Consider the following 15,828-nt stretch of genomic DNA (forward strand, 5'->3'; position numbering starts at 1 on the left):
TTTGCGCCCTCCCCCCCACCCCTCTACAAGGACTCAGCGTCAAATGACGTCACGGTCACGTGACCCTGCCGCGTCATTTGACGCGCGTTGCCATGGGGACACGTCACCGAAGACCTGACAGTCACCAGGTAAGGGAGTTAAATGCCTCCCCCGGCGTTTAATTTAAATGCCGTGGGGAAGAGCGTGGGGCCCCTGTAACTGCCGTGCCCCCCCCCCCTAGAAATTCTCCCGCCCCCCAGTTTGCGCACCGCTGTCCCGCAGTTTCCCTGCTTTTGAGAGGCAGAATACATTCCATACTGAGACAAACCCTACTTTGGTTATTTGTCATACCTTTAGAAACATTACATCGGACTGACTTCTAACTCCTAGTTATTGGGGTCACGTCAGCTGGTCTATCCTTATACAGACTCTTAGTGCTGGGTGTCGACATCCAGATTGTCAATTGATTGGATTTATTGCCAATTGAAAACGGGTATACATAGTCTAGATCAGGGGTACGCAAAGTGCTTTTTTTTTTTATTTATTTTTTTAAATCCTGCGGCCCCCCTGCCTGCTTACCTCCCGGCTCGCACCCCTCCTGCTCTGCTCCGGCGTGGGATCATGACGTTACGGTGACCCCACTGCGTCATTTGACGCTGGTTACCATGGCGATACGTCACTAAAGAAAGTAAGAGAAGCTGCAGAGGCCTTGCGCGGTCCACCCGGCATTTAATTTAAGTGCCTTGGGGGAGAGCAAGGGACCTCTGTAGCCGCTGCGCTCCCCTGGTCTAGATCTCCGACATATTGGGGGCATTGTCCGAGATGTTGGTGTGATACAGTGTAAGCCCTTTTGCAACAAAAAATCAGCAATACCGAGCTAAAGCAAACACTACAAGAATGTCAGTCGGTGTATGCGTATAATATTAATTATGCGTGCAGTTAGGTAACCGTCTCCTGTCCACAACTGCAACTTGTAATTAACCCCTACACTTCTGTACACCTGCCATAAGTAGGCATTTAAAAGTTATGTTTAGCCTATGTTTGTAAGAGTAAAAGCACTTTTTCTTTATCAGGGGTATATTTATACAGCAACTGCAAAGTGAAAGCGTTCCAATGTAACAGAAAATAAAAACGATATTCTTCCCTAAAAGTTACAATCAGATGTACCTAGTTGAGCCTTGCAGCAATACTGCTTTTTACAGAGGGATCTGGTTTATTTTGTATTTTTTTTTAGTTGTATGTATCAAGCTTTTCCATTAATACATGGCCTTCCTAAACCAGGTGTGGCCAACTCCAGTCCTCAAGGGCCACCAGAGGTAAGGTTTTCACGATATCCCTGCTTCAGCACAAGTGGCTCAGTATTCCATTGAGCCACCTGCGCTGAACGAGGGTGACCCCTGGAGATGAACCCTCTATTTTCAGCTCTGGAAACTCCCCCCCAATATGTCCTCAATTAATGACTTCCCCATGGAGATTTCAACAGGGCTGACGATATGGCCCAGAAGTCATCAGTGGAGGTTTCCTGTTTGTGCCCGGGTGATTTTGGTGCCGTGGCCCCTTCAGTGAAATGCCATTCAAACTAAGCTCTTTCACCCCCCACTCTTATTATTTACCAAGGTGAGAAACGAGGTTCCTGGAGCTGAACCCTGTTATTTTCAGCACCAGAGACCCCCTGGTTACCAGTAAAAGTAGCACTAGTATGTCACAGTATTGAACACCACCCGCGTAAGGCTGCGCTTATAGTGCCAACGCCTTCGCGTCAAACAAATGCATTGTCGCTGTTGCATGCGCTTATAGTAAGCGTGGTGCGACGGCTTGCTCGCGATCGCTGAAAGTCATCTCAATCGGATTTTTCCAGCACCCGCAGCCTGACGTCACAGTCACTATAAGCGCAGCCTGACGCATGACGTGGCGGCTTCCTATCGGCCCGCATCACACGTGCTATTTTAACAGGAATTTTGTTTTCTCATCCTGCTAAAATAATGGATATAAATCCCTATTCTGTATCCTTCCCTGTTACTCATCCCCATTTATTTGTGTTATAATCTGATATTGTAATGAAAAATGTCACATCTGGTACCCTAACAAATCTGAGACGCTCTGACGTATTTATAGCCCCAATTCCCTGTCTCCTTTCCTTTAGGGAGAGCAGGTTGTTGTTGCCGCGTTGCATCATGGGTAGCCGCAGGCAATGACAGCCCGGCCGCCGCCGCCGCGTTGCATCATGGGTACAGAGAGTGACAAGCAGCGCGTCATGGCCACCGCTTGAGTGATTCTCTCTCCCCCCCCCCCCACCTTCTCAGTGGCAGGAAGAGCGGCCTCCAATCCGGTCTTTCCTGTGAGTGATAACCCGGCGGCGGCTGTATCCGGGGGAGGGGGGAGAGAAACGACAACACCTAATGGATAAGCTGCCGGGGCTGGAGACCGCGGCTGGAGGCGCTGCCAGGAAACCTCCCCGGCCCTCCGCGCCCCCCTCTATCCCCCCCATCGCATCCCGGCAGCCAAGCCTGGAGACCCTGGACAGGTAAAGCAATCCCTGGGGGGGGGTGAGGGCCCCCTGGGAGGGGGGTGTGTGAGGGCCCTGCCCCCTTTTATTCTCTTCCTCCCCCCCTTTTAACTCAATTCAGTGCTTTGGGGTGTCTGTATTATCCTCCCTCTTAACTTCTGGGGATGATAAATATATATATTTGTAATTAAATTACTTAACCCCTTCAATGCCCCATGAGACAATTATATATTATTTATTATATTTAATTGTGTGCAGACAGGCATTATACTCTATCCTATCTATCTACACCTTTTATATCTAGATATTTATATCACACCCCAAAGTGTCCCTGTTATCAGGAGACTCACTGTCACATTATGTCAGTATTAAGTCCCTTCTTGCCCCTTACTTGGGTATGAGAACTGAAGTGATCCCCTTGCCCCCAAGACCTATCTAATGAGGAGTTTTTACATCTCAGGGTGACTGTTGTCTCAGAGGGGGTAGGTGATTGGTTTTTAGGGGGTACCAAGCAGAGATATTTGGTAGGAAGTGGGAGGGTCTTCATCTGTGTGACGGCTCCACCAGTGTCTTCAAATCCCCATGTGTTTTCCAATATCCCACACAAATGAACTAATATTAATTACGATGTTGCAGCAATTAGGGGTACAGTCTCCCCTTGATCTGCATTGTTATTGTACACTGGTAGCCCCCTAACCATATAACCCATTAATACTGAGGTGTGCAGTAGGATCTCGGGTTTGTGATACTACAAGGGCCGAAGTCAAACACCAATTACATGTAATTAAATCAGGGCTGAGCCGTTTGCTGAAGTATTTGATCCAATTCTGAGGTGTGGCACCACTGCGATTTTGTTTTTGGGGGTTACACTTTTGTGCAAAGAAATGACACCAACCCATGGGTGGCCAACTCCAGTCCTCAAGGGCTGCCAACAGACCAGGTTTTCAGGATATCCCTGCTTCAGCACAGGTGGCTCAATCAGTGGCTCAGTTATCCTGACTGTGCCACCTGTGCTGAAGCAGGGATATCCCGAAAACCTGGTCTGTTGGCTGCCCTTGAAGACTGGAGTTGTCCGCCCCTGTGCTAGCATTTTGGTAATTCACATGCTTGGTTGTCTCATTGCTTCCAATGGAAGAATCATGCCTTCATCCCCATTGTGATGGCACCAGGGACCATGGATGGATGAAGTGGTGCTTGGACTCTGTCTATAACCAGCAGATGAATCAGTGGTTCCCTCTTTGTCTCTTTCTTTACATTCCTTCCTTGATCGTTCTTGACAGGGAAACATTTGTTTTTCTAAGCAATGGGACATACAAACATGAAGTATCTTCCTTGATGTAATTGACTATTGGGCAAGCTACGATTCTTTTCCATTCCCTACTTCTTCTGGGCTCACAAAGTGAGGAAAGTTGGCTATAGTTTGTAAGTTGCACACGTCCACAAATGGAAGATGTCGACCCTGTATCGTAGACCGTAGATCTTAAATAACACGCTAACAAAGTTGGAATCGTATTTTCGTCATCTTGCTCTTACTCAAACACACGAAGAATGCTCCCTGCACCGGCTGTCTCCCACACGGGACATTTCTTGTCTGGTTTCAAACAGAGACCAAATGCATAGCAAGGTACCATAAACAACATTAAATTCTCTTCAAGGATATCCTCCCCACGTAGGCGGCCATTTAAAGGAGCAACCCAAGCAATATCCTACATGTGTGTTTTTTTTTGTTTTTTTTAAATAAATCAGTTCTGTAATATTAGATAATATAGTTGCTACCTTTTTGTTATTTTCACATTCAACTCTTAATTCCATTTGTAAAGAGTTTTAATACACTGAGCATCCTTTCATTTCTATAGCAGGTTTTATCCCGCCTCCCCAGCAGTGCAAGATCTTTGTAACACTTTCCTGTTTGGGATAATTTGTTGCCAATGTTCCCAGCAGTTTGAGCTGCAAACGGTGACAATGGATAATGTTACCTTAGAAGAATACATTGTAGCTGCTAAGTTACATTGAAGAATTGATTTGAAACTGAAAGGCAGCCATTTAGTGAACCCTGATAAACAGAATCTTTTGCTGATCGATCACAGGAGAACCAATCGATCAGCAGCTTTGCTAATTAGTGTTCAATAAAGGTAATTAAATGGTGTGTGTATGTGTGTGTGTATATATATATATATTTATGTATATATATATATATGTATATATATGTGTATATATATATATATATATATACGTGTATATGTATCAGTACCGTGTTAGCCGAGCTTCAATAATCAAAAAATAAATAGATGATACCGTTCTGTGGCTAACGAACAGAACGGTATCATCTATTTATTTTTTGATTATATATATATATATATATATATATATATATATATATATATATATATATATATATATATAAATAATAATAATAATGCTTGGACTGCTTCTTTAAATCTTCATCTACGGTCTGTTGAGTCACTTGGAATAATTTTGGAAAGTAAATAAGAGTGAGTCATTCATTTAATTGGAGTTGGGAAGAATGTGAGGTAATCCCTTTATTTGGACTTCCATACGTTTTGGGATCACTGGAGACCTATCTCTTGAATGCTTGACTAAAAATGTACTCTGCTATCCAAATAAGGCGGGTAGCACTTACTATTGAAGTAATGTTTGTTTTTGCAGAGGAAATATTTTGTAACGAGGGATGGTCGTGTATGCAACTGAAAATACTGGCTGCATTGTGTTGAATTAAATCTCTGCATAGCAGGGGAGGCAAACTCCAGTCCTCTAGGGCGAACAACAGGTCAGGTTTTCAGGATATAACCTGGATCCAGCACAGGTAGCTCAGTCATGGACTGAGCCATATGTGCTGAAGCAGGGAAATCCTTAAAACCTGACCTATTGCCTTTTGAGGACTGGAGTTGGCCTCCGCTGCTGTATATGGTAGAATGATAATATTGTATACAGACTCATTCCCGCAAGAAAAGTGCAGTATGGGTTGAAATGTGTTGACAAATACAATTCTTAAGAGCATTTAGGGCACAAAAGCTTTAAATACTGTGCACTATATCTGATTGACTGCTAGACTGACAAGTTCTTAATGAAGATGTTCTCAAAGGAGAAAAACAAGTATATTCACCTGCAGAATAAAAATTGAAATGATGCAATATGAGAGGTGTGTGTGTGTGTGTGTGTGTGTGTGTGTGTGTGTGTGTGTGTGTGTGTGTGTGTGTGTGTGTGTGTGTGTGTGTACACACACATCATGTTTGTACTGCGTGTTTATTTAAAGATTAATGGTGAGCAGCTATTTGCTGCAGTATTGGGGCTACAAGTGCAACTTGTGTATTAAATTCTCATTTGCACAGTAAAATGGACTTTCAAATTGTTTTGCTCAAAGCTGCCATTGAATTCCCTCTCCCTTGAAATTACAGACCAATGTTATCTCAGACTGGAGTGACAACCAAATCTATAAATCAGGCAGAATTTGCTCGCATGGTTCCTTTACGTCATTCTCTCTTTGTTCTAAAGCGGGAACATCTGTGACGGAGAATAACTGTGAAACCGTACGCACATCCTTGTCCCCTGTCAGCAGTTCATACAGGGGTGTTTTCCTGAAGAATCCCAGAGAGGGACTTAAGTATATACAAAGTATCCAGCGATCCTCTTGCGTAATAAAAACATGATTATTATTTTTAGATCATGCTCGAAACTGCCCATTTCTTCTTGTGGGGGGGACTCCATCAGTGCTGTCTGTAACAAGAGGCTGAGTTCAACACCGCTGTTTATAAACCTTCTATTTACAAAGGATGTATGTATTCTTGCAGCCCAACTGGATCCCACGTTGAATGGTGTAAGCAGTTGATTGCAGCCACAATATCCAGCCAGATTTCCGGTCCGGTCCCCTCGGAAAATGTATCTCGAGATTACCGGGTAAGCGGTATTTTGGCGTGTCGAACATTGGAGGGTGTGAGCTTGGTTACGGCACCTCGTGATTCATCCATTATTATTATTATTATCCTTTAATTGTAAGGCGCCAAGATATTCCGCAGGGAGGTACAGTGGGGGTGCAGAGTGATGTATATTACATACGCAGAATGACACGCGGACAAGCGCAAAGAGATACAGAAGGGAATGAGGCCCTGCTTCCAAGAGCTTACACTCCAGAGCAGGGGTGTCCAACTCAAATCCTCAAGATCTACCAACAGGTCAGGTTTTCAGGATATCTCTGCTTCACCACAGGTGGCTCAATCGACTGAGCCACTGATTGAGCCACCTGTGCTGAAGCCGGGATATCCTGAAAACCTGGCCTGTTGGTGGCCCTTGAGTACTGATTTTGGAGACCCCTGCTCTAGAGGAAGGGTAGTTTTTTTTTAGTTTATTCTGGAAGAACTTTGAACATGAAGATTGTGGCTGTACAACCTGCAATACCGTTTGTCACGTGGTATATTAAGCCTCCCTACCTGCTGGATGTGATAGAGGTACATTAGATGCACCCTTTTAGCTCTGAAGGTTGCAATGCTAAAGTGTGCACACCTGTGCGGTTATGAATTTGGAAGAGCCGGAGCCATGTTTACTAAATGGTGCTGATCTGTAATGACTCGGGCTGTTTCTTTTTGCAAGATTCATAGCTGGAAGACTGATATAACCTTCAATATTGCAGTCTCTCATATATTTATTTTTTTTAAGCCAAGTCTTTCCCCCCCCCCCCCCTTTTTTTTCTAGTAGTTACTGTAATTAAACTGCACTGCTGACCCACTATTTGTAGCGGTTTTATCTGCAAACTTGTAAGACGTACATTGCTAATCTCTACTCCTACCCAATATATTATTAATAGGCGTGTCTTTCAGATGGACATGGCCCAACGTTTAACAGTTAATATATACCAGGGTTGCACAGTGTTTCTTGCATGCGCCCTCCTGTCTCCTTGCGCCCCCCCCCCCCTTTCTGCACGGCTCTGGCGTCAAATGACATCACAAGACCCGTGGCGGCATTTGATGCCGGGTTGCCATGGAGACGCGTTGTTGGAAGGCCAGGTAAGTACAGTTACAGAGGCCTCACGCGATCCCCGGCATTTATTTTAAATGCCTTCGGGGAAGCACGGGGCCTCTGTAACCACCGCGCTCGCCCCCGCCCCCCCATAAAATCTCGAGCACCCCTGATATATACTAACGCCCTGTGTACAAATAACATATCGTGTGAAATCTCCAGTACACGCACCAAGTGAAGATGCTGTTAATATATTGTGTATATGACATTATTGTGCATTTTAACAGGTTTTCAAGAGGCCTGTTAAGCGGGTAAGATATTTTAGCCTTCAGCAAATCAGCCACTTGTCTGTCTGTCTTCTGTGCTGTTAAACACATCTGTAGTCAAATTGAGAAAGAGGGCAATGTATGAAAACCTCGTGGCTTCAAAACCAGGCGTCAACAAACAAAACCCAGCGTATTAATCAAAGGGACAAGTCCTAATGTTCCCAACGGGACTTATTTCTTTCATCGGTTGGGTGTAAGGTATTTTTGGGGGGGGGGTTCTGTCGCTTACTTTTTGAAGCCAGGAGAGTTTGATAGATGGCCCTCTGTGTGTGACGTGGAAAGGCTTACTCGGACGTGTTTTGCTTACTTTAATCATGCAGCTTGTTGTCGGTTTGTAGCCTAAAGCTGGGCCAGTCGTGCGTCCATGTGACCATCTTTTTAAGCTGTGCGTGTGCTGCGAAAACGCTAGTGCTGATTGATTTCCGTGACATTTTGAAACGGTCTAAAAAGAAATGAAAGGACTGTTTGTAGTTTTGGTTCTGCGTATTGTGCGTGCAAAGACTGTGACGCTTTCCTGTGCCCTTTGCATTATCTGGCTACGCTTCAATTGCTGAATGTGTATTTCAGTGTTTTTTTCCAACTGTGGATTCCTAGGAACCCACGCGTTCCGCTGACATCCCTAAAGGGTTCCCTGCAATTTTCAGGTCATTTGAAAACTGTACCAAATACAGAAGAAAGCTTTCTTTCTTTCTTTGCAGGATTTGAACCGGGGGTGAACCGCGCTATTTTTAACTCTTTGGACCCCAAGCCCCCCGCCCCCCCCCCCCCGGTTGCCTGAGACATTTACCAAGGAAGTTACTGTTTTTTTAAAGGGGCCTGAAATGGCCGTCCAACAGGAAGCAGCAACCAATGTTTGCCTGGCTTCCTGTCGGCCTGTGATTTGGCAGCCATTTTGTTTCCCCTGCAGGGAGTTTTAAACCGGCTAACTTCCCTGGGAAGTATCTCGGGAACTGTAGCATCAGAGAGGCTGAAATGAGGACGGTTGGTGCAGTGGGTCCTGCTAGTTCCTATCCTGAAAATAAAACAAACAAAAAAAAATGGGGCTGGGTGATAAAAAATAAATAAAAAATATACCGATGCAGGGGATAGATACAATGCTATATTTTTGGCAGTGTCTTGGTTAAGGAGGCATTAATATGACGGGGTTTCTGTATATAAATGTCATTTATTAAAGCAGACAATGAAGGGAGCTGCTATATTTCCAGTCATTTCCAGCACAATCCGAACGGAAGCGGCAGCCGCCCCGGGGAGAAGGCTGCAATGGGAAAGTCCTGTTTGAGCCCTGGTTTTGCAGGGCGCTGTTCTCGAGTTGGCTCTAGGTCTGCGGTTCGGGCCTCGTGTGTCAACAGAGCGGCTCAGGGAGCAGAGCTGGAGTTTATCTGCATCACATGACCGGCCCTCGTTTGTAGCGTTTCACGTGCGGTTTGTGCGCATGGTGTATCTGTTCCTTTTCGGACACCTGGTACCCACTCCAGTCCTCAGCGGCCACCAACAGGTCGAGGGATATCTCTGCTTCAGCACAGGTGGCTCAATCTGAACCACTGATTGAGCCACCTGTGCTGAAGCAGGGATATCCCTAATACCTGGCCTATTGGTGGCCGTTGAGGACGGGAGTTGGCCACCCCTGCTCTAAGGCGATCTACTTCACATCATAGTAAGAAAGTAATTAGTGCAACGTCGCTCTGGTTGCGTGTCACTCCCGTGGCTTGCGTTGTATTATACGTGGTGTTGTTTTCCTGTTGCCAAACACCCACACTGTCCCCCTTCAAGCTCAGAACCAAAACCCGAGTGCTGCTGGGTGTGCGACCTCATGTGTATAACACGACACCCCAGTGCTGCACCCAGTACGACACATGATACAGTTAAATACTTTTCTTTTCTCATGTGGAGGGTCTGTTCTTTAAATTATTTGGCCACAGCCTTTTAAGCTGGCAAACCACCCCGGGGTAAGGTTAATACATGGGAGCACCGGTGCTATATTTCTCGGTATGGCTTTTGGAAGCCGGAGGCGTCTCCAATGGGTTTGCCACAAAGAATCTGTCATGGCGGTTCCCAGGCAGTATAGCGGGCTCCTGAGCCCGTGTGGGGACTGCGCACTTATTTCAGCCTCAAACTGCACCTTAGTGTGGGTGGTGGTGCTGCCAATTACAGCAGGACCTTCCAAAGTTGCGCCCCAACAATGCTTTGCATCCACAGCACAAGGCATTATGGGACGTGAGTTTGGAAGCTCCCGCAGTGAGTGACCGCTGTAAATTAAGTACCGGGGGATCGCGTGTGGCCTCTGCAGTGTCTCCTACCTTGTCTTCGGCAACGCAGGGTCATGTAACGTGACGCATCGCCATGGCAACGCAAGTCAAATGACGCCGTAGGGTCACGTGACCCCACCCATCATTTGACGCCGGATTTTTTGTAAGGGGGTGCGCAAGCACTGGGATGGGGGGGGGGCTCAGCACACAAAGTTTGCGCATCCCTGCGTTACACTGCCCGGTGATCAGCCTGCATCTTCCTACTTTTGGTTAGGAATGAAGTCTCGCACATTTGCACACGCGTCCCTTATTTTGCAGTCTTTGTTTAGCCGTGCGGATGGTGTAAATGTTGACACTGTTTTGCTTCTGTAAATGATTTTGCAACATCCCAGAGAGCGCATGATTATTCTGTTTTATTTATTGCATGCTAATATTCTCGGACTTCTGCACCTGCAGGCGTTTTACAAAGACTGTAGCCCCGGCCTGTGTTACGCCTGCGCTGCTGCATACTGTTACCTCGCTTATTTTAAAGGTTGCAAGGCATTTGCTCTCTTTCGTAAGCGGTCAAACATTTCTTCCTGTAAAGGCGTCCAACTCCTGTCCTTAAGGGCCACCGACAGGCCAGGTCTACAGGATATCCCTGTAGTCTTTGACTGAGTCACTGATTGAGCCACCTGTGCTGAAGCAGTGATATCCTGAACACCTGGCCGGTTGGTAGCCTTTTGAGGATTGGAGTTGCCACTGATTGAGCCACCTGTGCTCTGAAGCAGGGATATGCTGAAAACCTGACATGTTTGTGGCCCTTGAGGACTGGAGTTGGCCACCCCTGACCTAATGCATGATTGTTCTTTAGAATTCCTATGTTTTTTGTTTTTTTGTTTTTTTTAAAGCAATCTTTAGGCACCACCAAGGTTATGTTACCATCAACTTGTGAGCGGGCATTTGCCCTAAAATAATTGCCTATCTACTCCAGAGCGTATGCACAGTGAAACGTGATCGCCCCAGTTCTTAAAATGACATTTAACACCACTGGTTATTAACCCGTGTCAGCAATTCCCTGAACGGGCACTGGGGTTCCTGGTTTGGTTTTTGGGGCGAGTCTCTGCACCCTCCGTTCTGTGACATGGAAGACCTAGGAAGCTTAATGGGGGTTTTTTTTTGTTGCTAGTACGGCTGGCACAATGTCCTCCTTCCGGCTTTGTGACACCAGAATGTATTGATGGCCTGAGCTGGTGTTGCCCTGTTGAGTTTGCAGCGACCTCTCGTGTTTTCCTCTTGCCCTTTTCCAACGCCCTTATTATTTTCATGTGATGCTCCGGGTCAGGAGATGTACGTTTTTGAGATATTAAGTGTCCGGGGAGGTTAAAATGGAGCTCTCTCCCAGAGCCCAGTGCAGTCTAAAGGTTACCGTGGGAAGCTAGAGATTAAGAAAATCATGTTTTGTAACACTAGAAAAGCATTAAACACATACTACCATTATATACATTACACTGTACACTGTATATAGGCTTCTGGGGGGCATTGCTGCTTTTAAGCAGCTGTAATTTGGGAACTCTGCCTCCAATCCACAGTCTACAAAATGGTAAATACAATACATTTTCTTCTTAAATAACTACATGAAGTAGAAATGTGAATATATAGTATCTATATCTACTGTGTATATAATCTCCTGCTTGACTTGAACACTTTTCGACACCATGTAAAATGGTAACCCAACTCCTGTAGGGCTTCATTGCCACACAAACTGCATGCAAAGCCTCGGAAACCTGCATATGTTGTCCTAATTCAGGGACCACAAACAGGTCAGTTTTTAAGGATATCCCTGCTTAGGCACAGTTAACTCAGTCAAAGGCTGAGCCACTGCTTGTGCCAGCTGTGCTGAAGCAGGGGTATTCTGAAAACCTGACCTGTTGGTGGCCCTTGAGGACCAGAGTTGGCCACTCCTGCATTAATATGTCCCCCCCCCCAAAAAAAATTATCTTTCTTCAAGATGAAAAGGCTGTAGAGAAATGTAAAGTCTTTGCTGTCTCTTTAAAACACTGTGAACCCTGTCCTGTTGTCCTGTCCTGTTGCCTGCATGATTTCTTTCTCGTTGCCTCTGTTTCTGCCTCTCGCTGCCTCGCGCTGCCCAGGACTCTCAGGATGGACACAATGGCTACCATTCTGACACGGAAGCTGAGCAGGTGGCAAGTTATATTCCTCTTTTGTCTGTTTAAATGTGGAACTAGTGCATGCCTGTAGGAATCTCCCCCTGAAGGTGTGCCCCGACTTCCTGTCTGACCACGTCTTCCTATTTTTGGGTAATAAAAACCCCACTATGTGCGCACATTCACGCATCTCAGACAGGTCTGCAACCCTGCCCTTCCCCATTATCTCCCAGCATGCAGTGCTTCCCCTGCAGTCAGGGATTCTGGGTAATGACATGCAAATAAGCACACACTCACCTTTTACTTAAAATCCATGGTAACATGGACCCCTATAAGCTTATTCCTACTGCATTACACAGCTTCTCAGCACAGCCTGAGTCTGAGTTAGTGTAGAGCCAGTAACCCTACTCACAGACAGCCATTTCAACCTTTTTCTTGTCATCAATGGTTATACTCCATGTGCTAAGTTTCAAACACACATTAAATACGTTATTTTTGGTTAGAAATGAAGTATTAAGTCTTGCACATTTGCATCACTACTTTCCTTCTGAAATCTTTGCATTCAATTGATATTTATTTATAGACAAGTTTATATATACACGCACATGCACACATTCACACACGCACACACGCACACACATACACACACACTTCTCTATAAATATGTACATTTTTCGTTCAAATATGACCATGTGCATCAAAAGTGACAAACGTCGCAGCTTATCATTTGAAGACAACAGCAATGACTTTTCTCTCAAAAAATTGTGAAAGAAAATGTGTTAATATTAAAATGACTGTGATGTGCAAACACTGTTCATTTTAGCCTGACACCGTCCGCTTTGTATGTAACAATGCTGGTATAATGCTCCCATTCATTTCAGTTTCATGTTTATATTTCCAATGGTCCCTTCAGTCAGTATAATACATCTATTTCTCATTTTTGGGGTCCTCTTAAACATGGCATAGGTCAGGACCTCAGAAGGTCAAAGTCCGGCCCTGGTGAAGTGGCTGTCACCTGTAGGAGTCCATGACATTTTAGGGACAGTGGGTGTTTAAGACCCGGCAGGCTCATTGAAGGTTGAGGTGCCAGGAACGCATTATCACCTATCACCCTCCACCACTCAGAGACGGGCAGTATTCCACCTATCCCGGATTGATTGCCACCGCCCCCCTCGTTTCTTCCCTACCCCACATCTATGATCAGTGAAAGGCAAAAGTAAGATCATATTCTGTATTTTAAAGGAGCAATTCAATCGGGTCTTCTTTTTATTTATTTTACATTGGATTGAAGAAGGGTTTTTGGAGCTGAACCCCATTAATTTCAGCTACGGGGAACCTGCTGCTCCCTGAGAAACAGACCACCAAAGGGAGCGCCGGTATCGCCGGCAAGTTTTAAAGGAGTTCTTTGGTATTCCTACCCGCCTATATTATATATTGGTAAGCGGCACTGCACGTTAAACTTGAGCCATTTACAGCAACGCATCCGAATCCTCCATCCTCTTCATCTCGGTGTGTAAAACCCCTCCTTATTCTTTGTGTGTTTCTGTCATTCCCTGGGGACCCGCCGGGCCGCTTCACACTGAATTGCAAGCCTGTGAGCCACCGCCAGGGTTAATAGAGCAACATTTTCTTCTCCTCTTGTATCTTGCTGATTCCTTTTTTAAAACGCAGCTTCTAATTTACAGGACTCCCACAAGGCATTATACATAGGATTTTGAGCTGGGTTGGCCAATTCCACAAAGTGTTTTTGAATCATCTAAGACAAGACTGTCCAATTCCAGTCCTCAAGGGCCACCAACAGGTCAGGTTTTAAGGATATCCTTGCTTCAACACAGGTGGCTCAATACTGAGCCACTGATTGAGCCACCTGTGCTGAAGCTGGGATATCCTGAAAGCCTGACCTGTTGGTGGCCCTTGAGGACTGGAGTTGGCCAGTCCTGTCTTAGATGACTCCAAAAACACTTTGTAATATTGCCGCTACTGGTTTTCATCCGAATCACAAAACCACGGGCGTTTTCAACCACAGATGATGTTCTAAACTTATCTCGATGGAAGCTTCCATATTACTGCAAGTTGCAAACATTCCAAGCGTTAATTAGCACAGATCACTGCCACATTTTATCTCTAATCCAGCACCTGAAGAAGAGGGTTTCACGTCTTGAGAAAGTAATTTGTTTTTTTGGCGTCACGCCCAAGTTTCCAAAGCGAATAAACCAGGGGTGGCTGACTCCCGTTTTCAGGATATCCCTGCTTCAGCACAGGTGGCTCAGTCAAGGATTGAGCCACCTGTGCTGAAGCAGGGATGGCCTTAAAACCTGACCTGTTGGTGGCCCTTGAGGACTGGAGTTGGCCTCCCCTGGAATAAACTAACAATACAAAGGCGTCTAAACAATGCAAACACAAAGATTTCTCAACAGTGTGTTATATTGCAAATCGCTCTTATGTCTTTAAATGGGACTGCGACTGTAATCCTGGTTCATGCTTCTTTACTTGTTAATAAAATGTTAGGGGCTCTCGAACCATCGGCTGCAAAACGGGGTTCGAAAATGTTCCAACTACAAGCTTTAAGTTTGCAGTAACATTCACCTTTTTACTTATGTTTTGCACCCAAGACATGGCTAGTACCCCAAGAGTAAACAAGAGACGTGTCCAGCCACTTTTACTGACCCATTAACTCGTTTTTTCATTTCTTCCATGCCATTTTGGTTCAATTCCTCATTTGAGTCACTTAAAATATAGAGAAATATATTACTCCAGTTTGTTGGATTTTACATAATCGGCCAAACAGCACAACAAAGCATTTGCCCTTATTTGCTGTATCACTTTTCTTTATTTTAGATCAGTAAAAGAAAAAAACTATTAACCCGCATTTGCTGCCTTGTTTTTTGGGGGGAGAGAGGGGTTTATCTAGAAATAACATCAGTATAAATTAGTTGTTACTAAACTAGTTGTTACTGTTTGTAGTATCATTTACTAGGTTTAGTTAATGTGCTTGTCAAGCTGCCTGTTATTTTAACGAATTGACCTTATAGTATCTGTCTTCGGCATCTGTCCCACAGTTCCTCTGGGCCTGAGCTGCCCTGGTTCTGATCTGCGTTCCATCTAACCCAGGGATTCTTGGTTAATAATTGTGTCTGGTGTATGTAGCTAGTCAAATTGCGTTTGTTTCTGCATTTGTTTTTGTTCTTTTTGTGCCAACGCCATGCCAGCCAGGGCACATAACGGAAATTAACCTAATTTATGTGCTTAGCCTTAATTTAAAGTCTGTTTTTTTTGTCTTTAATGCCAAAGCTTCTGTCTTTATATAAATATTTTACTATTCTGAACCAATGTACGGTAGTCAGGAAATATTGTACTGTACCTAAAACAAATCCGTCCAGCCCTGACTTTAGCTCCTGTCCCCTAGAATAGGGGCGCCCAACGCCAGACCTCAAGACTCCCCAACAGGTCAGATTTTGAGGATTTCCCAGCTTCAGCACAGGTGGCCGAGTCAAAGACTGAGCCACTGTTTGAGGTGCTGAAGCAAGGACTGATTAAGCCACCGGTGCCGACGCAGGGACTGATTGAGCCACCTATGCTGAAGCAGGGATATCCTCAAAACCTAACTTGTTTTGGTGGGGGTTGGGTGTGGGGGGGGGGTTTAAGAGAGTCTT

General features: G+C 45.1%; 1 protein-coding gene across 6 annotated transcripts in view; it reads left to right on the forward strand.

Annotated features, from left to right (window-relative positions):
- Positions 1-2,211: 2,211 nt before the first annotated feature.
- The window catches only part of MTMR1 (myotubularin related protein 1), a 46,970-nt gene continuing 33,353 nt past the window's right edge, over positions 2,212-15,828 (forward strand). Inside the window, exons 1-4 of one of the 6 annotated variants that reach the window (XM_075573293.1) lie at positions 2,212-2,503; positions 6,295-6,400; positions 7,744-7,767; positions 12,161-12,214. In XM_075573293.1, coding sequence (XP_075429408.1) covers positions 2,379-2,503; positions 6,295-6,400; positions 7,744-7,767; positions 12,161-12,214 — 309 coding nt within the window. In that variant the 5' untranslated portion in view covers positions 2,212-2,378. The remainder of the gene's footprint in view (positions 2,504-6,294; positions 6,401-7,743; positions 7,768-12,160; positions 12,215-15,828) is intronic. The other 5 variants (XM_075573294.1, XM_075573297.1, XM_075573295.1 and 2 more) reach the window with 5 other exon arrangements.

Source organism: Ascaphus truei, chromosome 16 (assembly GCF_040206685.1).
Source record: "Ascaphus truei isolate aAscTru1 chromosome 16, aAscTru1.hap1, whole genome shotgun sequence".
NCBI classification, from domain to species: Eukaryota; Metazoa; Chordata; class Amphibia; order Anura; family Ascaphidae; genus Ascaphus; species Ascaphus truei.